Genomic DNA, 24142 nt, shown 5'->3' with positions numbered 1-24142 from the left:
GATTTTGAACTTTCTGATGTTGCCAGCAATCTTTTTTATTTGTGTCAAACTAAGTATTTGAAGCTGAATTCACTAGTAACTCTTCCCTGATCACTTTATTTTCTTTTTGCTTAGATACACTAGATATCAAATTCTCCAAGAAAATCCATGTGTCCCACCATCCGACTCTATTGTTTCCGGCAGGAAAAAAAAAGCGTATCTGAATATGTATTGTTGTGAGAAACTTGAAGACGAATAAATTCATCATAACAGCTAACATCCAATCTTTATCTTCTATAAAATTCCATTTGGATAACTTCTCATCACAACCATTGCTTCCATCTTCAAGATACGAGCTAACCAAATTCCATCCCTAAAACTGAGCCAACAAAATCTTCTTTTATTTCCTGACCAGGTTGCAACATGAATCACATCTCTCTTCCCTTTTCTATCCATGGAAACACCAATAACTTTTCTAACCACCTTGATATTTTCCCCATCTCTCAATGTCACATCCGGTCTCATCCTTGCATTCTCTTGGTAAGTCTTGAGGGATTTGCACTCATTGGATCTTGATCTTCTTCTTGTTTGAGACACAAACTGTTGAGGTTCACCATTTCCGACGAGAATAACGGACAAAAGCTTTCCCTCTCACTTTTTCACTCTCTCTCTCTCTCCCCCTTTTGACCCATAAAAGTTAAATGTCAAGTTGGATTTATAACTTTAAAACAACTTCTAAAAGTAAAAAAGTTAACTTTTCATAAAGCGGTAGTTTTGATTCGCGCTATTAGAAGTAGCCTTTTGATTTCTAGGCAAGAAGTTAGTTTGACGATGTTATTTCAAAACTACTTCTAAAATAAAAGAATTTTGTGAAGCAACTTCTAACTTCTGTTTCTGATATCCAAACACGCTAAAAATACTTCCATTTCTAACTTCAACTTCTGGGAGAAGTAAAACCACTTGTGGTTTAGGTATCCAAACACGCTATTAATCGGAAATCGGAACACTTGGTTAACCATTATTATGTCCGGCAAGGCAAGGGCAGGCTGCATCGCGAATGAGTCACCGATTCCCACAACACACGATTTGGTAACTCGAGTCATTTTAGGGCATGTGATGGCCACTTTGAAAACGAGAACTACACACTCCTCCGCAGAACATTTTTCCAGAGCCTTCTTCTCTCTGAGAAAGCCTCAACTAAAACCCTTCCGCCAGCAACTATATAATCCGTAGTTCATACTTCTCATATCTTGGATCTTCGATCTCACAAAGATGTCGAACATGATGGTACTAGTCACTCTCTCTTTCACTCTTTACATCTTCTTCACTGATTTCGATTAATGAAACCCTAACTGAATCTCTGTGTTGTTTTTTTGTTGTTTTTGTGAACTGCAGCAACCGCAGATCATATTATTGAAAGAAGGAACAGATACATCACAAGGGAAAGCGCAACTAATTAGTAACATCAATGCGTGTACTGCTGTTGCAGATGTGGTTAGAACAACTTTAGGTCCAAGAGGAATGGATAAACTTATTCATGATGATAAGGGTAACACTACCATATCTAATGATGGTGCTACTATTATGAAACTACTTGATATAGTACATCCAGCTGCTAAAATCCTTGTTGATATCGCTAAATCTCAAGATTCTGAGGTACACTGCTAATCCCTTTGAAAAACCCTAATTTTGTTTTAACTTAAGAATACGAAGTTTAGTAGTTTGGAAGTAATGTATTTCAAATGGATCCGGTTTTTGAAGTTGGTTAGATTTAGTTTGGTTAATTGATTGTTTGATATGAATTTTCTGCTGATCTTAGTGAGCAGAACCCTAACTTGGTATGTGATTTACTATGAATTAAACTAACACGAACTGTGTATTTTAATTTTTAACTGAGTAATGTCCTTTTAGTTCAGGAGGTTGTATACTAGTCAGGTCATTGAATTTTTGGATAATTTTTTCACTGTTCTGGTATACAAAAAATGTGCATTTTATGCAGATAATGGATATTAAGTTGGTTCACCACTAGTGAAGGAAGTTACTTGGTTTTTGTTAATGTTAATCTTTAAATTTCCATTACGATTTTCGTTATATTTCTTTGTTCCTACTAGAAGAGCTGATGCAATGCAATACATAGGATTGCCTTTTAAGTGGGATGGTTTATCCTCATAGTTAATTTCCTTGTGCAGGTTGGTGATGGAACCACAACCGTTGTGCTTCTTTGTGGGGAGTTCTTAAAAGAGGCCAAACCTTTCATTGAGGATGGAGTTCATCCAAGAAATCTCATAAGGAGTTTCCGAACTGCAGCCGACTTGGTGTGCATTCTGAACTCAATTGTTTCCCTTGATAGTGATGTAAGAATAAATATATTTTGGAAATTTAATGTTACAATTTATGTGTCAGGCGATTGAGAAAATCAAAGACCTTGCTGTGAGCATTGAAGGTAAAAGTATGGAAGAAAAGAAGTTGTTATTGGCTAAATGTGCTTCCACAACACTTTCCTCAAAGCTCATTGGTGGAGAAAAGGAGTTCTTTTCAACTATGGTTGTAGATGCTGTCACTGCCATCGGCAATGATGATAGACTCAATCTAATTGGTATCAAGAAGGTAAAGCTCCTTTTATACACATTTTTTGGATACATAAGTCGTAAAAAGTTACTTCGTTGAGCAGTCTTAGTTGCATTATTTTCAAAACACCAAGAATTCTGGTTGGCATGTAGGTTCCAGGAGGTACAATGCGTGATTCTTTTCTTGTAAACGGTGTTGCATTTAAGAAGACATTCTCGTATGCTGGTTTTGAGCAGCAACCAAAGCAGTTTTCGAATCCAAAGATACTCATACTCAACATTGAACTTGAATTGAAGTCAGAGAAAGAGAACGCCGAGATCAGGTTATGATTGGTGCAAGTAGTTTCCTATTTTGTCTGTTAGACAGTATAAGTAGTTTTTGCTAATTGGCTGATTTTTCTTTCTTTCTTGGCAGACTTTCTGATCCTTTACAGTATCAATCAATTGTTGATGCTGAGTGGAACATCATATACGACAAGTTGGATAAGTGTGCCCAAAGTGGTGCCAAAATTGTTCTATCACGGTTGGCTATTGGTGATCTAGCAACTCAGGTATCTATCTGTGAAGTCTTTCGTTCATATATTGATACCCTTTAGAAATCCTCCAACTCCAATACGAAGGTTGTTAAGCAGAGCCACTAATGTTTTGGTATCATTATTTTAAAACCAAAAGAGATGATAAATCGTTACTGCCCTTCTCTGTAAATTGCCTTTTTAGGACGTTAGTCTCTGTAGTACATCGTAAACCAAAAGAGATGTATGTGCTAAACACTTTCTCTGATGAGAGTTTTGACGATGTATGTGCTAAACACTTTCTCTGATGAGAGTTTGACAATTTACCTCAGTAGTATGTATATTGTAACTTTCTTTCTTCTTGTTATTTTTTGTGGGTTTATAAAATGTAGTAATAGATTATTCAGCCCCACTATTTGGATGGTGTTTGCGCAGTACTTTGCAGATAGAGATATTTTCTGCGCTGGTCGTGTTACAGAAGAGGATTTGCAACGGGTTTCTGCAGCCACTGGGGCAATGGTTCAGACATCAGTCAACAACGTCATTGATGAGGTTTATCTTCTCTCTTTTTTTTCCTGCATAGCTTTCTTCATTTCGGAAACCAAATATTTTATTATCACATTATATTTGCGCCTTACTGTTCCTCCCATAAAACTTCTCATTGGCTGGTTACCTTGTTGCCTGTCATGTAATTGAGGACCTTTTCCCACTTTTTCTCTTTAGTTGAGTTCTCACTAGGAGATATTCTGGTGTGCAGATTCTTGGAACCTGTGAGGTTTTTGAGGAAAAACAAGTCGGAAATGAACGCTTTAACATATTCAGTGGATGCCCATCAGGTCTGACAGCAACTATTGTTCTTCGCGGAGGAGCTGATCAGGTACATAAAACACCGAGTGTCCATTACTACTTATAAGTTTAGCATTCAGAATCTAACTGGAACCTGTTTATCAGTTTATCGAGGAAGCTGAACGAAGTTTGCATGATGCCATTATGATAGTCAGAAGAGCCATGAAGAACTCTACTGTTGTTGCTGGTGGCGGTGCAATCGATGTCAGTTATATTCTTATGTGAAGCTAAAATGAGTAGCTTTTATGTAAGGTATTGATATGTGGACTAAACCTTTATTTTCATGTGGTAGATGGAGATAAGCCGGTACTTGAGGCAGCATGCACGAACAATAGCTGGGAAGTCTCAGCTGTTTATAAATTCTTATGCCAAAGCACTTGAGGTAAGAGATATTGCTATTATCCATTCCTTTACTTCAGTGATTTTCTTTATTCTGGTCTGAGTTCTCCTACATAGCTTTCATCTTACGTTGTCTACATACTTGTATGTGTGGTTGGCTGCACTACCAGCAAACCTTATTGACTTGCAAAGGAATTCTACACTCGAAAATTAGATAACCATGGCCTTTGTTTGACGGGTAGGACCTAGTGGAAGAGATGGTTTCGGGTGTCCGATTTCTAAGAAATTCGTCGGCTGATAAGGACCATTAGGTCCATCACTTCGTTGAATACTAATCCAGTGTTCTAAGCAGCTTATTGAACCAGGATAGTCACAACTAATATATGTTTTGCATTATCTCAGTGGGCAGAAAAATCAGTCACCGGACAATATAACATCTAATTGAACTTAAACTCCTTCGCGCTAGCCTATCCAGATTCTTAAACACGGCGGACTTAATAAACAGGCAGCCTGTTACACTTTTGTTTAACTTCACATAACTTGCCACCTCTATATGAGGAAGCCGAAAACCTAGCAGTACTTGCATTGGAGCTTCTGTGATTTGTTCGCGTTAAGCTACCGTAAGAAGCAGTGAGAAATTAAAGCTAAAAAGCTCTGCTAACTCCTGCCTCGTGAAAAGAGCGTTTTTATATCTTTCTTTTGCTGTTCTCCAACTGTTTGCTGTGATAGTTATTATAAATATTTTTCAGCATTAACTCCATTCCTCACCTGACGTCCTTGTAGGTAATACCAAGGCAGCTCTGTGATAATGCTGGATTTGATGCCACTGACGTGTTGAACAAACTCAGACAAAAGCATGCACTTCCATCTGGTTAGTGTTTTCTATTGGTTCATTAGACTCTAAACAAATGCTAGATATTTTATTGGTTAGTGTTTTTTATTGCTGATTCATTAAGACTCTTTGATAGTGTAGGAAGGGAAACAAATGCTAGATATTTTATGGCGTGAGCTTGATATTCCCAACCAGAAATGTGCTTCATATATGTTATCTGATATTTAGCAGAATACAGTGATTTAAACTTCTGTAATCATTAGGTTGCTTTATGGCCATTCTGGTTTCCATTAGAACCAAGGTGGTCAGGTATCTGCTGTTTCTAATACATGAAAGGGGTTATTTGCAGGTGAAGGTTCCCTTTATGGAGTGGACATCAACACCGGTGGCATTGTAGATTCATATGCTAACTTTGTATGGGAGCCTGCAGTTGTGAAGGTCATTGTCATTCTCTATTTTTTTTCACCTCTTTCAGATATCTTTGACAGTATTCCCACTGGCAGTATGGGATCTAATTTTTAATTATACATTCAGATAAATGCTATCAATGCTGCAACTGAGGCAGCTTGCCTTGTTCTAAGTGTTGACGAGACAGTCAAAAATCCCAAGGTAATTGGATTTTCCGATTAGTTATTGTTTATCTATTTTCTGTAGGATCCAACTTTAGTAGTGTTTAATAACTTGTAATGGATGAGATATTTGTTGAATTTTTTTAGCTATTAGTTTGTAATTCACCGTTGTCAACTTTTTTCGTCTATTTCAGTCTGAGAGTGCACAAGGAGATGCTGCTGCAAGTGCTATGGGTCGAGGTCGTGGACGAGGACGAGGAATGAGACGGTGATTAAATGAAGGAAAACATTTTATTTCCTTCCTAGGATGGTGTGTGTGGGGGTTAGCAGTCAGGATTTTTGGAATAGTTGGAAAGACAAATCCAGTTTATGGAGCTTGTCTTATGTTAGTGTATTATCTTTAGAATGGGTTTGTTTGTTTAGTTGAAGTTGTACTCCTGTTTTATCCTATCTTAAAGTGCATGATTGAAGTAGCATTTTTTGTCTATGGAAGTTTTTCCCAATTTTTGATTCACGAACTCAGTAGCCTTTCCAATGGAACTGAGAATGGAAACCCCAGTTTTTGATGAGAGCAGAGGAATGTACTTTAGGAGCTATTTTTTTTTAACCAAAGAACAAACTTCGAATTACACAAGCAGGTTTCTTACATCATGATTTATGTAAGGAATTAGAAAGTCGGGTGGCCAACTCCACCAATCCCCACATAAATTATGTTTACGAGCTGCCTTTGCTAATGCATCTGTAGCTTTATTACAAGACCTATAAACAAACTCACAAGACCAAACATGATAACTATTACACATGTTAACACAGTTTCTAAGAAGAGACAAACATTGCCACTGACAGATACTAGTTTGATGTTGTAAAAAGGAACTGATACTCAGATTATATGTTTCGAAAATAACCTTGGACCAACCATTTGTTGTTGCTATTTGCATAGCCTTTAACAAAGCCCAGGCTTCAGCTTGCTGGATATTTATAGCTCTTTTCAGTGTTCCCCTTCCCATGACATATGCTCCTGTAGAATTTCTAATTATAATTCCAATACCAGCTAACAAAGAATCAGAATTATACGAAGCATCAATATTTATCTTTAAGAACCGAAAAGGTGGAGGTTCCCAAGGCAAATGCAAGATGTAGTTATGCCTATGAGACTGACCATGATCAACAAAAGAGGTATCTAAATGATGATGTGCCCTGTAAGAGTTTATCTGATGTATGACTGTGTGATGGTTGTGTGTTATATTACTAAAAACAACCCTACATCTATGCTTCCAAATAATGTGCATATGCAGAGAGCCAAGTGCACAGCCTGAGGTGTTTGTTTAATATTTATGTTAAAATCCTTAAGCTGCCAAGTCTAGATCTAGGAAAGAACTGAAGGATGCTGCACAATAGAGATAAACTGATTAGGAAAAAAGTTCTGCCATATTGCTTGAGAGAAGGAGCAATGAAGAAGCAAATGATCCAAATCTTCTGTTTGATTCATACTACACAGAACACAAACTTTCAGATGTCTGAAAATTCGATCTTTAACATGAACTGCATCATGTATTCCTTTCCACATAAAAATTTGAAACTTGTAAGGCACTTTCAATTTCCAAAAAGCTAACCAAAATTGCTGAGATAAACCCATTGAAATGTCAATATGCAAATCTTTCTCACAAAGCATCTTGTATGCTGAAGCAGTTGTAAAGATGCCAGAACTAGTAAAAGGCCAGACCAACTTGTCTTCTTGATCTAATTGTAAAGGAATAGTGAGAATGGAATTCACCTGGTCTGCAGGAAATAATTGTCGAAGAAGTGGGATATTCCGTTGTTGCATGAGAGGATCAATTAGTTCCGAAACCCATTGAATATTACTTGTATTTAGATCACTCCAATCTAGAATAACAGTCTGCATGGAAGGAATCCAATTAGTTGTCCAGATATTGATGCGAGTACCATTACCTACTTGCCATTTTGCATTTCTAAGAACAATGTCGATCCCAACACATATACTCTGCCATACCCAACTTGAATCAGTAGATGCCGGTGAAGGGAAAAATTGCAAATCATTGTGAGGGAAGTATTTACCTTTCAATGATTTTTTCCCAAATAACATCTTGATTATGTAATAATTGCAAGGAAATTTCGCAAAAAGAGCTAAATTATAATTGGTTAAATTTTTAACACCTAAACCTCCTAATATTTTAAGTACGCATACCTTTTTCCAACCAATTAGTTGTTGTGAATGATTGTTGATAAAATTGTTCCACCAGTAACGCCTTTGGATGCTGTCCATTTGATGAATTGTTGTTTCTGACAGTTTAAAAATCTACATTTGATACATACCCATTGTGCTCAGTACTGCATTCACTTGAGTTGTTCCAACCCTGCAACCGGTTAGTCATGTTAACAAGAATACCTTGAAAATTCTTTTGCCTTGATCTGTGCAACAAAAGGGGAATGCTCAAGTATTTCTCACCCAACCCCATAACTTGCATATTCATAATACCATAAATACTAGACTTATCAGCAGTTGAAGTGTGCTTACCAAAGAATAAAGTTGACTTTTGCATGTCAATAACCTGTCCAGAAGCTTGTCCAAAAGTTTGAATCAAATCTTGCAGATGTCTCATCTGACCAGAAGTAGCTTGAAAGAACAACAACCAATCATCTGCAAAAAACAGATGATTGATAGGAGGACAATGTTGATTAATTTTAGTACCGTTAAGAAGACCAGAATCAACATGATGCTGCAAAAGTCTATAGAAGGATTCCATGATAAACAAAAATAAATAAGGAGACAAAGGGTCTCCTTGGCGTAATCATTAGGTTGCTTTATGGCCATTCTGGTTTCCATTAGAACCAAGGTGGTCAGGTATCTGCTGTTTCTAATACATGAAAGGGGTTAATTGCAGGTGAAGGTTCCCTTTATGGAGTGGACATCAACACCGGTGGCATTGTAGATTCATATGCTAACTTTGTATGGGAGCCTGCAGTTGTGAAGGTCATTGTCATTCTCTATTTTTTTTCACCTCTTTCAGATATCTTTGACAGTATTCCCACTGGCAGTATGGGATCTAATTTTTAATTATACATTCAGATAAATGCTATGAATGCTGCAACTGAGGCAGCTTGCCTTGTTCTAAGTGTTGACGAGACAGTCAAAAATCCCAAGGTAATTGGATTTTCCGATTAGTTACTGTTTATCTATTTTCTGTAGGATCCAACTTTAGTAGTGTTTAATAACTTGTAATGGATGAGATATTTGTTGAATTTTTTTAGCTATTAGTTTGTAATTCACCGTTGTCAACTTTTTTCGTCTATTTCAGTCTGAGAGTGCACAAGGAGACGCTGCTGCAAGTGCTATGGGTCGAGGTCGTGGACGAGGACGAGGAATGAGACGGTGATTAAATGAAGGAAAACATTTTATTTCCTTCCTAGGATGGTGTGGGTGGGAGTTAGCAGTCAGGATTTTTGGAATAGTTGGAAAGACAAATCCAGTTTTTGGAGCTTGTCTTATGTTAGTGTATTATCTTTAGAATGGGTTTGTTTGTTTAGTTGAAGTTGTACTCCTGTTTTATCCTATCTTAAAGTGCATGATTGAAGTAGGTTTTTTTGTCTATGGAAGTTTTTCCCAATTTTTGATTCACGAACTCAGTAGCCTTTCCAATGGAACTGAGAATGGAAACCCCAGTTTTTGATGAGAGCAGAGGAATGTACTTTAGGAGCTATTTTTTTTTTAACCAAAGAACAAACTTCGAATTACACAAGCAGGTTTCTTACATCATGATTTATGTAAGGAATTAGAAAGTCGGGTGGCCAACTCCACCAATCCCCACATAAATTATGTTTACGAGTTGCCTTTGCTAATGCATCTGTAGCTTTATTACAAGACCTATAAACAAACTCACAAGACCAAACATGATAACTATTACACATGTTAACACAGTTTCTAAGAAGAGGCAAACATTTCCAGTGACAGATACTAGTTTGATGTTGTAAAAAGGAACTGATACTCAGATTATCTGTTTCGAAAATGACCTTGGACCAACCATTTGTTGTTGCTATTTGCATAGCCTTTAACAAAGCCCAGGCTTCAGCTTGCTGGATATTTATAGCTCTTTTCAGTGCTCCCCTTCCCATGACATATGCTCCTGTAGAATTTCTAATTATAATTCCAATACCAGCTAACAAAGAATCAGAATTATATGAAGCATCAATATTTATCTTTAAGAACCGAAAAAGTGGAGGTTCCCAAGGCAAATGCAAGATGTATTTATGCCTATGAGACTGACCATGATCAACAAAAGAGGTATCTAAATGATGATGTGCCCTGTAAGAGTTTATCTGATGTATGACTGTGTGATGGTTGTGTGTTGTATTACTAAAAACAACCATACATCTATGCTTCCAAATAAAGTGCATATGCAGAGAGCCAAGTGCACAGCCTGAGATGTTTGTTTAATATTTATGTTAAAATCCTTAAGCTTCCAAGTCTGGATCTAGGAAAGAACTGAAGGATGCTGCACAATAGAGATAAACTGATTAGGAAAAAAGTTCTGCCATATTGCTTGAGAGAAGGAGCAATGAAGAAGCAAATGATCCAAATCTTCTATTTGATTCATACTACACAGAACACAAACTTTATCATCAGTATTCAGATGTCTGAAAATTCGAGCTTTAACATGAACTGCATCATGTATTCCTTTCCACATAAAAATTTGAAACTTGTAAGGCACTTTCAATTTCCAAAAGGCTAACCAAAATTGCTGAGATAAACCCATTGAAATGTCAATATGCAAATCTTTCTCACAAAGCATCTTGTATGCTGAAGCAGTTGTAAAGATGCCAGAACTAGTAAAAGGCCAGACCAACTTGTCTTCTTGATCTAATTGTAAAGGAATAGTGAGAATGGAATTCACCTGGTCTGCAGGAAATAGTTGTCGATGAAGTGGGATATTCCATTGTTGCATGAGAGGATCAATTAGTTCCGAAACCCATTGAATATTACTTGTATTTAGATCACTCCAATCTAGAATAACAATCTGCATGGAAGGAATCCAATTAGTTGTCCAGATATTGATGCGAGTACCATTACCTACTTGCCATTTTGCATTTCTAAGAACAATGTCGAGCCAAACCCATATACTCTGCCATACCCAACTTGAATCAGTAGATGCCGGTGAAGGGAAAAATTGCAAATCATTGTGAGGGAAGTATTTACCTTTCAATGATTTTTTCCCAAATAACATCTTGATTATGTAATAATTGCAAGGAAATTTCGCAAAAAGAGCTAAATTATAATTGGTTAAATTTTTAACACCTAAACCTCCTAATCTTTTAAGTACGCATACCTTTTTCCAACCAATTAGTTGTTGTGAATGATTGTTGATAAAATTGTTCCACCAGTAACGCCTTTGGATGTTGTCCATTTGATGAATTGTTGTTTCTGGCAGTTTAAAAATCTGCATTTGATACGTACCCATTGTGCTCAGTACTGCATTCACTTGAGTTATTCTTCCTTCCTGGTTAACAATTTTACTATGCCAAACCTGCAACCGGTTAGTCATGTTAACAATAATACCTTGACAATTCTTTTGCCTTGATCTGTGCAACAAATGGGGAATGCCCAAGTATTTCTCACCCAACCCCATAACTTGCATATTCATAATACCATAAATACTAGATTATCAGCAGTTGAAGTGTGTTTACCAAAGAATAAAGTTGACTTTTGCATGTCAATAACCTGTCCAGAAGCTTGTCCAAAAGTTTGAATCAAATCTTGTAGATGTCTCATCTGACCAGAAGTAGCTTGGAAGATCAACAACCAATCATCTGCAAAAAACAGATGATTGATAGGAGGATAATGTTGATTAATTTTAGTACCGTTAAGAAGACCAGAATCAACATGATGCTGCAAAAGTCTATAGAAGGATTCCATGATAAACAAAAATAAATAAGGAGACAAAGGGTCTCCTTGGCGTAATCCTTGAGTTGGAGAAAATGAAGAACTGGGAGTACCATTAATAAAAAGAGAAATATTTGTTGTAGATATACACTGATCAATCAAAGTAATCCAATCTTCATGAAAACCTAATTGTCGAAAAATTGATAACAAAAGAACCATTGTACCCGGTCGAAAACTTTCGACATATCTAGTTTTAAACCTACCAAGGCCTTATTTATCTTCTTAAGTTTCATACTATGAAGAATCTCCTGAGCTATGATAACATTATCGTGAATATGCCTGCCTGTAACAAAGGCAGTTTGAGTAGGAGATATAAGGTCAGACAGTAAAGGTTTAAGACGGTTCGCCAAAATTTTGGAGATAATTTTATAACTAACATTATACATACCGATTGGTCTGTAATCAGCTGGGGTTTGGGGGTTTTGAATTTTGGGTATCAGAACTTGATATATATGATTTATGGCCTTGAGCATATGTTTGAAGGTAAAGAAGTATTGAACCATAGAGATTACCTCAGAGCCAACGGTCTCCCAACATTGTTGATAGAAAGCAGCTTGGAATCCGTCATTGCCTGGAGAAGCCCAAGGTCTAATTTGAAATACCACATCCTTAATTTATTGAGAATCAGGAACTTGGATGAGTTGAAAGTTTTGTTCTTCTGAGATACAAGGACTAAATAACTGCAATATATCTTGATTAACCCGCGACTTAGAAGTAGTAGAAATCTTCACAAAATGGTTAATAAAAATAGATTCAATATTACTCCGATCATCATACCAAACACCCAAAGGCCCTTGAATAGCCTGAATGTTGGTTATTTTTTTATTGAAATTAGCCAAAGAGTGAAATAAGATGTATTTCTATCTGCTCAAGAAACTTGTAACCTGCTTTTTGCATGAAAAATTCTTTCTGAATAGTCAGCCAATGTTGAAGAGAAGAACTTAGTTGTCGAATTAAAGGATGAGTTGCAGGTAAATTATCATAATAACAACTTTGAAGTTGATTCTGAATATTCTGAAGGTTACACTCAATATTCCCGAAAGAGAATTTTTTCCATAATTGCAGATGATATCTAGTGAATTTTAACTTACTTGAGAGCTGAAAGGAGGGAGAGCCAATAAATTGTTGTTGCCAGCTTCGATTGATAGTGTCTGTACAAGAGTCCATTTGGAACCAACACTTGTAAAGCTTAAATGGAGTGTGTTTTCTAACACTAGGAACAGTATGCAACAAAATAGGGCTGTGGTCCGAAGCAATGGGAACTAAATGTTGCAAATGAGCATTAGTATAATTATTGATCCAACGAATGTTTACTAAAGCTCTATCTAATCTTACAGAGACATGAGCCTCTCCATCTCTATGATTCGACCAAGTTGTGTCAGCTCCCGAAAAACCCAAATCAATTAGACCCATTTGCTGTATGTAATTCCTAACATGTCTAGCATGATGAGGATGAGATGCATTAATACTATGAGTTTCAGAGTCATTCATAGTGAAATTTAGATCTCCTAACAAAACCCAAGGCAGGTTAACAAAAGAATACATATCAAGCAAATATTGCCACTGATTATTATTTCCTACTGCATCACGCACTCCATACATAAATGTGACAAAAAAATCCAAGTTGTTGTCATGAGTGTGAACTATAGCATGAATTATATTAGGGGTAGTGTGCATTATTTCAACTTCTATAACTTGTTTCCAAGCTAGAGAAATACCACCAGAAAGGCCCACAGAAGGATCAAACCAATAATTAGGATATTTAGTTCGATAAAGATAGAGTCTCATATTATTGGCCCGAGCTTTGGTTTCGCATAAGAAAAAAATATCCGGGTCATGATTGGTTAAACAGAAGCTAAGATAGTTTCTAGTATAGGGTTTCCTATACCTTGACAGTTCCAGGATAAGATTTTCATGGTGTAAACAATGGTAAAAATATAAACAAAAGTAATGCAAAAACAACAAAGAGTACGAAAGAAGGGAAAACTCGATAAAGAACAATAAGTTGAGAAAAACACATGTTGCCACGCATCAGTGTTGTTCTGAGCATTAATCGCCTGAGCAACAAAAATGTCCCAAATATTATTCTCTTCTACAGTGGCAGTATCATCTTGAACTGAAGTTGTTTCTCCAACAATAATAATTTCTCTATCAAGCTCAGCATCTTCAAGTTGATTCTCAGAAGTTATAACCAAGGATGGTGGTCTGCGATATCGCTTTTTAGTACCACTAGTACTAGCACCATCACTAGGCAGCGTAGAAGTTGTCCTTATGTAAGGGGGAAGTATCGAATGATTATGGTAAGATGATGAGGCTACATCATCGGAATCAGTATCCGTGAAGATGGATAGTCGCATTCCATCAAAAGGCTTAGGTTGTTCCAGAGCAACTGGCTGCCTCAGTCTATTTCTCCTTTGAGTACCATGTTGTAAAAAGAGTTGAGCTTCTTGCTGAGGATTTCGTTGTGGAAGCAAAACTGGTTCAGCAAATCCAAATCCTCTTACAGCCTCTTCCATTTCACATATACGATTAGTCATATCAGCACAATTGTTGTTTTCATGATTAGGTACCTTACACTCAGAGCAAAGTCTATAAGGTTGTTTTTCATAAAAGAAACCGATCCACCTAGTGACACCAGCAACATTAGCAGCAGTAATACCAGTAATAAGCAGAGTGTTGACATTAATAAGAACTAAGGCTCTATATTTTGAGGAAGTAGGAGGATTCACACCATCAGGTTCAACAACTCTAACCTCTCCAATGATATTACCAATCATTCTCAAGATATCAACACAAGTGAATTCAGGTAAAAGATATTTATATTCTAGCCAATAGGGAGAAACCGATAAATCTAACAGATGATAGTCCATAGCTAAATTCCAATCTTTTAAGACTACCAAATAACCATCAAAATTCAAAGCCCCTCCAAACAAAATTGCTTCTTTATCCTCATTCACTTGGAATTTGATAACAAAAATATTAGGTTCCAAACTACACACCTGAATCAACCATTGATTGTGTCTCCTTAAGTGAGGCCAAATGAATATAACAGCTCTTTCAACATCCTGTCAGATCATGACACCAGGAGCATAAAGCGTACCAGCAAGACAATACCTCCAATCTCGAACTCCATTTAGGATTGCAGTCTTTGAGTGCATAACAACCCTCCTTCTAACAGGTTCTTAACCAATTGAAACTTCTTTCATCTGTTGAGAGATGTTATTCACAGATGTTCTAGCCATAAGGTTGAAGTAAAGAAAGATGATGTAAAAACATAGAAGCGTATAAAGAAACTGAGATCGACTGATATAATATTTATAAAGAAATTTTGAAGGAGGTGTCAAACTGATAGCTAGATAAGTATAGGTGAAAGGTTTAAGAAAAACTGAACAAAGATAAACTTTAGACAACCTCAAAGCTGTTGAAGAAATAAGGATAACAACAAAAACACTTTTCCATAAAGGTGAAGCAGGAGAATCATTATAATAACCCCAAATCAGATAAACTTGAGAGAAAATGATAAGGTTGAAAATCAGATGCACCACTGCAATAAAAAACCAACTTTGATTATGCCAACTTGGAACCTGCCAACTGTGATTATACTGCATGATGTGATGGGACATTACTGCAACACCAGTGTGTGGCAACAATCAGGAAGGATTTTAAGTTGTCATTAAAGAAGAAAGAAACCAATTAGAACCAGAAATTGACAAGTATAAAAGGGAAAAGGAAAAATTGAAAACTAGGGCAAAATAAATCAAGAGGAGACATAAAAAAAAAACAACAGAATTAAAACAAAAATCTGACTACAAATGAACAAGACTGAGAATTAAAACAAAAGGTTGATGGAAAAAGACCAGATCAGATAAAAAAACAGGAGCAAAATCAAAATTTAACTATGGTTGACTTTAAGTTAACTATCTCTTGACCATATCGCCTCGGTCTTTTGTTTTCACTCTGGGGTTGCGATTTCGTACTTTAGGAGCTATTGTTTTCACTTCAACAAGCAAATTAATGAATGTACTACATTTTGTTTTTTAATTTGAAGAAGGCACCAACGCCTTTAGTCGTGTTATAATATTTTGGATGCACTAGTCTCACTCCCACTTCAACCGGCAAGTTCGGTGTATAGTACCATCTCAATTTGAGTTCTGCCACAACTCCAACGAACTCTATTTTGCAAATCAGCCAAATTGTGGCCGTTGTTTAATCTTTTTTTTATCAGAAGTTGAAGTGGTGGCAGTGTAAGGCCAAAGATCGACGACTAATTTTACCTACCGTTCGGTAATCTTGTCAATTGGCACGTGTAGATACACTTTTCTAGAAATACAAACAAGCCATATAAAAGAAAATCTTCTGCCGGACGAAACCGTGTAAGCCATCCAGGGGTTTGGTAGACTCGGGAGAGCAAGAAGGGAGAGAGAGGATTCTATCGAAAACTCTTTTCGCTCCTACGCGACTTCTCAAGAGGTTTTTGAGGTAAATTTCTCTGCAGATTCTCAAAAACCCTAGAATACTGGTAGTAATTTATCGATAATTCTTTTGATTCCTTCGTTATTATTCAATATAGGTTTAATAACACTGTCTTTTGATTCTTTATTTCTCTTCTGTTTTTTAAGAAGATTCTTGTAATTTCTAGGGTTTTGGGTTCAAGAAATTCCTGTATAATCGTTAGATCTCTCATCCGAGTTCATAATTTTCTCTGTGCAGTAATTGAAGAAACCAAGATAATCGAATTAAGCTTTTTTTGATTTCCTCGATGGACTTTGATGATGCAATTGAGTATTTAGAAAAAACTGTTGAAATCTCACAAGCCAAGGAGAAAGATACAGTAAATAATGGTGGTGATGATGTTGTGAAATCAGGGGGAAAAGATAGAAAGAGTTCTAGACACAGGAGTGATGAGAACGACGATGATTTAGATAGTCGGTCTAAACGTGCAAGATCTGGAGATGACACTCGGGACCATGATCGACGCAGAGAGAAGAGTTCATCACGCCATCGTTCGTCTCCTGATCACAGGTCGTCTAGAGATGGAGATAGGAGTGAAAGGGACAGGCATAGAAGCAGCAGAGAGCATAGGGACAGAGATAGAGACAAGGATAGACGTGCAGAGGATAGGAATGGCAAGGAAAGAGAAAGCAGCAGGGATAGAGACACAGATAAGGACCATGATAAGGTAAAAGAGCGCGACCGCGAAAGCGAGAAAGAGCGCGATCGGTCACGTCGCAGCACCTCTGAAAGACGGCGTAATGATCGTGATAAGGAGGCTGAACGGGAAAGGGACAGAGAGAAGAGCAGAGAAAGAGAACGGGAAAGAGAGAAGAGTAGAGAACGAGAAAGGGTAAGAGAAAGAGAAAGAGAAAGAGAGAGGGAACGGGAAAGCAGGTAACATCTGTTTTCTAATCCTATCTTGTTCTTTATAAGCTTATATAATTCTGCAATGTTCCCTAAACCAGTGATGTTAGTTCAAAATGATAGTTGTTGCATGCATGCACTGTTTGGTTTCACTTAATTCTGCAATGTTCCTAGATTGAATATTAAAAGTAAGTAGTAGCACTTTATGAAGGTATTTGGATTGACATCTTTGTTGTGTATATGTGCTTGGTTTCGTATCTACTGAGTATTGTCTGTCAAACTTAAAATAGAGAGCTGTTTTCTTATTCTTAATGTTGATTGATGCCAATTAATCCAACACTTCAACTCCTCCGTAATCGACACAAGTGGCTTTTGGATGTATTTCATTGTTTAATTACGACTCTTACCTTCCTTAGTATAGATAGACAATACAGATTTACCTATTACTATATGCATATATGCATGTCTGTGTGTGCTGTTTGGATGTCTGTGGTACCGGAGCAGAGGTTAATATACTCGTACTGTTATAGTACTACTGAGAATTGAATATTGAATGTTATATTCTAGGGCAATGTCTGAGCCAGGCAAGGCTCAGGTAGACTTTCCGAAATCTGCCTTAGTAGCTCGTTTAGCAAAATTGGCTTTATTGATTCAGAGGTTTTGATGAGCATGGTGATGTCATCTTTCTTTTTATTACCCATTTATCCTCCACGATAGAACAAGAATAGCTTAATTGTATTTGTTCTTGCAGAATTGCTGGTTGGGGTTAATGGTCTTTGCTTGAGAAGCACTTTCATCTGTTCATCTTCTGATGTGCATGTGAGGATAACGGGTGTTTGGCCTCTTGATACAGTGATTTGTTTTAGGTTACATTTTAGCATGTGCATTCAAAGCGTTATCTAGGAGACCTTTTTGCACCCATTGAATCTCCAAAACGAATCACTAGTTAGGGATTGGTTATGTGTGTGGGACGATTGCCATTTCAAATAAGAGAGCCCTTGATCTTTTCAGCCATTTTTAACTGATTTTTGTTTCTTTGTGGAAGTTGCCCCTTCTTTAAGGGGGAAGTTTGTTTTCTGTTTCGTTCATCTAAACTTACGAAAGAAACATATACTAGAGTCGGTGCTCGAGTTCTTATTTCTAAATTTCAAAGTTTTCTTTAACTTTTTTAAGCTTGATCGTATTTCTTTCCAATCTGACACATGCTCAACAATCTTTATATTTCTTTGCTTTGACTTGGATTCTCATTGGTTGTATATCTTTTTTGGCTAACATCGGAGTTAATTATTTTCTTTATATTTTTTTTTTCAATGAAAGCATTTTAGGGACGTTCTTGCTTCTTTTGTTTTTGTTTTTCTAAAGAAAAGACATTCGTCACGGCTACCTCCTTGTCGTTTGACTCTGCACATTATTTGTGCCTAATACTTGGCATTTGGGTGCATTCCTACTAAGCCATATACTGAGCACCCGTATCTTCTTGACAATTTGTGGGCAAAGCTGAAAATTGGGAGAGTGAAGCCTAGGCCACAATATCCTTAGGTTATGGAACTTCTACCAATACTTGTTAGATGTTATGTAATTTTTTGGTCATACTGGTCAGTCATAGTACCGGGTATCGGGGAGAACATAAGGATGCTTTACTTGGTTAGCAGTATCTGTCTTCAGTCTAATAAACATTGATTGCATGCTAATTCTTTGCATGCTTGTATCCCCAGGATTTTAGTTATCTCTATATATGGATATGTGGCTCTGACGTATTCCTTTTGGCATATTCATTATGTGCTCTACATGTTTGAGGTATAGTACAAACTCTGTTCCTGTAATGTGGTATGGAATAGAAGCTCAACTGGTTAACAGCTTTGAATTTGTGTTCTTGCAGTTCCCTTCTGTAATTGTCAGTGGATTTGATCTTCGTGCAACACTTGGATATTTGCTCCAAGTTCTAAACTTCTGAGCAGTTTTCATGTCATAAATGCATAACTTAGTATTTATGATGTTCGGCTTAACTTCCATTATTACCGCAACTTTAAAGTCCAAGATTTTTTTTCTCTTACAGACGCCACAAGGAGAAAAAGGAAGAAGTTGCGGAGCCTGAGGCAGATCCTGAAAGAGATCAGAGAACTGTGTTCGCTTATCAGGTATAAATGCCATGTATGTTCATGCCCAATAATAGTTTGAGTAATTTATGCCTGCTTGCTGACTTCCACCAACAATTTCAACAGATTTGTTTGAAGGCAGATGAGAGAGATGTGTACGATTTCTTTTCAAGGGCGGGCAAGGTGAGTACATTTTTGTGTTTCATGCTTATGGTACACCATAGCATTCAGCGTATACATAAGTTCTCTTCAGTTTTTTGGTTTTTCAATTTATTACTGTAGTCTAGTTTAATGTTTGAAATTGCCCAAATTCATTGTCTTGATAGTGAGTGATCATGTTATAGGATTGTAAATAGATGATGCTTGGCGAACAGAACAGAAAGCATAACAACAGTTACAATTATGGGCTCTTCAAAAGGATGAAATTCTATGGGTAGTAACATATTACTATGAGTTTAAATTTGTTGCCCTCGTGTACCAGCCTTAAAACACATCCATAGTTGTTGAAGCTTTCTCGTACCTCGTACCCCAAATTGAATTAGTCGAGGCTTAAGATGTGATACTCATGGTAGAGGAAAAGAATGCTAGAGAATGTGTAGCGGCCGTGGTTTTGTATCTTTTCAACTGCTAATATGTTATTTTTTGAGAATTAGCGGTATGTCACTACCGTATTATGCTAACTAGCATAATATGGTGTAGATAGTATAGTGTTTCTTGTGCATCTGTCACTACATTCTTTATTTTTGGTGAACTTAAGATGTGATACTCATGGTAGAGAAATAGAATGCTAGAGAGTGTTGCGGCCGTGGTTTTGTATCTTTTCAACTGCTAATATGGTTATTTTTGAGAATTAGCGATAAGTCACTACCATATTATGCTAACACAAGCATAATATGGTGTAGATAGTATAGTGTTTCTTGTGCATCTGTCACTACGTTCTTTATATTTGGTGAGTTTAATGCTTGGCACTTCAACGTGACAGGCAATATCATATAGCTGCCTCTCATGGTGCAATACCATAAACTACTGAGTATCTTTGTAAGATCATCTTTTTGTAAGTGAGTTCTCACAAATGTCACTACGCATCTTACTTCTTTGTTTTATCTCGTTGACAACTTACTTAAACGATCATCAGGTACGGGATGTCCGCCTCATAATGGACCGCAATTCAAGACGTTCAAAAGGTGTTGGGTAAGTATTCTGCTTTTTAATGTTAACTTCTATATACTATATATCACTGTATATGTCAGATCACATCTTTGCATGTGTGGCTTGATTTGCAGGTATATAGAATTCTATGATTCAATGTCTGTCCCTATGGCTATAGCACTCTCTGGTCAGCCTCTACTTGGCCAACCGATAATGGTTAAACCATCGGAGGCTGAAAAGAACTTGGTTCAATCAAATGTAGCTGTAGTGGGACCAGGCGGTTCTGTTGGACCTTATTCGGGAGGAGCTCGGAGGCTATATGTTGGCAATTTGCACTTCAACATCACAGAAGAACAACTTCGCCAGGTAGGTTTTTGTTTTGTTTTGTTTTTATTTATTTTTTTGACTTCTTTTTATGCAGTTCGGCTTGACACAACCCTTAGAACAGGAGACTATTGGATTATCTCTCGTCTTTCTATCTTGATAGCTTTGGTAATGTTAGAGGTAACTATGGGCTAATATGTTAGGTTACGTACAACACTTGATTACATGTTTAATGGTTTTTAGTACAGTAAAACCTTTGTATATAACAATACTTCTACGAAGGAATAAACTTCATATATGAATAAAAAAATTATGGTCACAACTTGACAAAGAGAGGTTTTATATGGTCCCAATGTTATTCTGAAATAGAGGTTTGCTGTAATTAGTCAATTACTGTTGGGTACTTGCAGATGTGTATGTTGGTCTTGGCCCTTTGTTTTAAAATGATATGATGGTAACTGTATGGTAACTATATCCAATTCGTAATAATATAAAATCTGCAAATAAATCGTTTGATTTAGATGTGTTATTTGGCTCTTTCTTGGTTACCGATGATTATAATATACCATTCCTTTTGTTGCAAGGATTTCTATGTGACCTGTTGAGTAATAAGTAAGATGTAGGATGATGTCCAAACTTGATCTGATTTGTGTTTCCAGGTGTTTGAACCATTTGGTGCTGTGGAGCTGGTGCAATTGCCTCTTGACCAGGAGACTGCGCAGTGCAAAGGGTTTGGTTTTGTCCAGTTTGCACGTCTTGAAGATGCTAGAGCTGCTCAGAGTTTGAATGGACAATTAGACATTGCAGGGAGGATCATCAAGGTGGGCAACTACCTTTTTCTTATTTCTTTTCTGTTTGGTAATTAATACTACCTCCGTTTCTTAAAAAGCGATACTTTCACTTTTGCATTTTAGACTATATGTTTAAGAAACGGAGGGAGTAGAAGAAACCATTACAGATAAAATAGTAGACCCTAAATTTTATAATGAGAGATGATTTAAAAGCATAATTTTGTAGAGAGTGGAGAATAGATTAGATCAGTATATACCACTGCACTTTATTGGCTCACCAAATTTTTGTTGCTTGTTCATGCCTGTAGGTATCAGCTGTGTCGGATCAAGTTGGGATGCAAGAATTTGGCGTTAATGCTGGTGATTTTGATGATGATGATGGTGGAGGCTTGGTTAGTTATGATTACTTTTTCTTTTCCTTTTTGAAGACTAATTTATTGATGGTGGCATGAAGCTATGAATGAATATCATCTGTTTTCAAAAGTTATTCTTCTGTCACGTTGTGATCATTCTCATGCTTTTCGAGGTTGTTTTCTCAATTAATAAGTGCTTAACTTGAACTGCAGAAGTTCTTTGTGTAGTGTGTTGTTCGAATCATCTCTATCAATATGTTGTAGAAAGGTGGTATAGACTACAGGATCTAATGCTGTTGATAAATTAGTTTAGTGAATTTTGCGTACACTGCAGAGTATCTTTTGAAGTTTTCCAGAAAACGTGCAGTTCAACCAAAACTTTTTGACCTGGTATAATCAATCGTTTTTCATCTCTCTGACTAGTTAATATTTGCCTCAGTTTACTAGTAACGGAGATAGATTATGTCAACGTGGTTATAATCAAGACATTTTGCGACTCAGTTAAATATTCTGAAATTTGTGGCTATAGGTAATGTACACTGCTGGTACTTGGCCTATCCATTATTTGTTCTGTTGACCTTCTGGTAACATGCTACTAGCAGTTGCCGCAAAAAGTAGTAACATGCTAGTTGGACTGATAACGTCTACCATGATAATTACTATATTTTGTTGTTTTTTGGGGTTATCAAAGAGCTAGATAGTTGTGGATGAATGTTAGTATTCCTACATGTCATCCTTGAATTAATCAATGGTAAATCTCAACTCTTGATGCATGGCTAATTACTGGCACTTGATAATTTAGTTTCTTTTCATGTACAGACTTTGAATTCCCGCTCTAGAGCCAGTCTCATGTCGAAGTTAGATCGAAGTGGCACCACATCAAGGTTAGTTGCTGCTTAGCTATCTCTGTTTCTTCTTCTCCTTTTACCTCTTTTTATATCTTTAAAGTGACTTTAGTCTCTACATCTACCATGCAGCCTTGTTCCTGTTGTAAATGGAGCTTCCCTTGCTCTACCAGCAACATCAGTTCTTGGTGGTGGACCTGCCATCAACCCACTAGTTGCTGCATTTGGACAAGCTTCTATACCTGCACTACCTGGTTTACCAGGTTCCACCCTTCCGGTTACTGCAGTATCTGTGCCTCCTATTGATTCTGTGGGTGTCCCAAGTGAATGCCTAATACTGAAGAATATGTTCGATCCGACATCTGAGGTTTGCCAAAATTGGTCTCCTCCATTGATTTGTTTGCATTCGGTCATGATCCATTCACATTTCATCTAGTATGCTGAATTTTTATGTTGCATTTGCAGACTGAACCTGATTTTGATTTGGATATTAAAGATGACGTTCAAGATGAAGTTTCAAAGTTTGGGACAGTAAAACATATTTTTGTGGACAAGTATGTAACTGTTTTCTCTAGACATGTTCTCTTCTTTAGACTATTTTTTGTTTTCTTATGTTTGTCATCCACTTACAGGGACAGTGCTGGGCATGTATACTTGCGGTTTGAAACTACAACATCAGCCATGAGTGCGCAGCGTGCTCTTCATGGGAGATGGTTTGCTGGGAAGATGATAACTGCAGCATACATGGTAAGTCTCTCCCTCTCCCTCTGTACTTACTATGTATACACTCGTATGCCTAACTGCATGACTGGATTGATATAATTCTTACTTGTTTCTGTGTTGTGTCTTCCTACAGTTACCCCTGAATTACGAGGCCAAGTTCCCCGATAGCAAATAAGTACTGTGCTACCAGAAGACTACAAGTACAACGGTTTACACCTATTGTGTCTTGTTTTGGTTTATGTAACAAAGCAATGAATTTGACTTCCTGAGTTCCAAGGTGTATACTTTAAATCCCTTTTACAGGTGAACAGACTTGCCTAGAGCAAGAGAAAAACAATCTGTAGAGATTTTATACTTACATAGCGTGTAAAAGCAAGATTATGTCTTTCTTTTTGCTTAATCAAGTTTCTTTTATTTTCCTCCATAATGGAGGCTGGTCAGTTTCTTTGATGCATCCTATGTCTCAAAGTAGTTTAACTTCGGAAGCCTATAGGTCTTGCAAGGTCATACTTTAAAACTAGTAGTTTCTGTTTGAGACTTGTAGACGGGTCAATAACAACAAAGTTGTTTCCCCACTAGGTAATGATAGATTGGAAACGTCAATAACAAGAAAGTTTATCTTATTTTTTCATTACTAGGCTACTAGCTTAGTCAAAGTTGGTACCTAAGAAAGAATCCGGAGAAAATAAAAGATGCCGCAAGATGTGCAAGCAACTTTTTGAAAATTTTAAAATGACCGCCAAATGAAGAAGCGTGGACTTAAAATCCACCAGCTTAGCTAGAATTCTATATCTCTGGGTAACGTTTTGCTGTCGAGGAACAAATCCATCGTTTAAAATATACAGTATGTTAATGAGACATAAAAGTCGTACATGTACTCCTACAGATTTACACTCGGCTGAG

At 36.9% G+C, this 24142-nt stretch overlaps 2 protein-coding genes and 1 long non-coding RNA gene across 3 annotated transcripts; all 3 read left to right on the top strand.

Moving 5' to 3' along the window:
• Positions 1-1112: 1112 nt before the first annotated feature.
• On the top strand, positions 1113-6213 carry LOC113288999 (T-complex protein 1 subunit eta). Its single transcript, XM_026538154.1, has 14 exons — positions 1113-1266; positions 1375-1635; positions 2169-2294; positions 2383-2586; positions 2700-2869; positions 2962-3097; positions 3494-3610; positions 3816-3935; positions 4010-4108; positions 4197-4286; positions 5027-5114; positions 5425-5513; positions 5610-5684; positions 5839-6213. The coding sequence occupies exons 1-14, from the start codon at positions 1252-1254 to the stop codon at positions 5914-5916; spliced, it is 1668 nt and encodes a 555-aa protein (XP_026393939.1). The 5' UTR covers positions 1113-1251; the 3' UTR covers positions 5917-6213.
• A 2329-nt stretch (positions 6214-8542) lies between these two features.
• Positions 8543-9241, top strand: LOC113286084. The gene is made up of 3 exons (XR_003329100.1): positions 8543-8636; positions 8733-8807; positions 8962-9241. It is a non-coding gene; the product is annotated as an uncharacterized LOC113286084 (long non-coding RNA).
• Positions 9242-15918: 6677 nt separating this feature from the next.
• On the top strand, positions 15919-23679 carry LOC113288998 (RNA-binding protein 39-like). Its single transcript, XM_026538153.1, has 13 exons — positions 15919-16079; positions 16311-16988; positions 19015-19096; positions 19181-19237; positions 20190-20245; positions 20338-20569; positions 21187-21348; positions 21627-21710; positions 22491-22555; positions 22649-22883; positions 22982-23070; positions 23149-23263; positions 23373-23679. The coding sequence occupies exons 2-13, from the start codon at positions 16360-16362 to the stop codon at positions 23412-23414; spliced, it is 1848 nt and encodes a 615-aa protein (XP_026393938.1). The 5' UTR covers positions 15919-16079; positions 16311-16359; the 3' UTR covers positions 23415-23679.
• The last annotated feature ends 463 nt before the right edge of the window (positions 23680-24142 follow it).

This window comes from Papaver somniferum, chromosome 6, assembly GCF_003573695.1.
Source record: "Papaver somniferum cultivar HN1 chromosome 6, ASM357369v1, whole genome shotgun sequence".
NCBI classification, from domain to species: Eukaryota; Viridiplantae; Streptophyta; class Magnoliopsida; order Ranunculales; family Papaveraceae; genus Papaver; species Papaver somniferum.
This window is presented reverse-complemented; position numbering and strand designations above follow the sequence as displayed.

Bases quoted from the DNA above. Each gene is read 5' to 3' on its own strand.
- LOC113288999 (XM_026538154.1), top strand. The intron at 3,611-3,815 runs GTTTATCTTCTC...TCTGGTGTGCAG, and splicing joins TCAACAACGTCATTGATGAG to ATTCTTGGAACCTGTGAGGT. The intron at 5,115-5,424 runs GTTAGTGTTTTC...GGTTATTTGCAG, and splicing joins AAAGCATGCACTTCCATCTG to GTGAAGGTTCCCTTTATGGA.
- LOC113288998 (XM_026538153.1), top strand. From the start codon at position 16,360: ATGGACTTTGATGATGCAATTGAGTATTTAGAAAAAACTGTTGAAATC. The intron at 21,349-21,626 runs GTGGGCAACTAC...TCATGCCTGTAG, and splicing joins TTGCAGGGAGGATCATCAAG to GTATCAGCTGTGTCGGATCA. The intron at 23,071-23,148 runs GTATGTAACTGT...ATCCACTTACAG, and splicing joins AAACATATTTTTGTGGACAA to GGACAGTGCTGGGCATGTAT.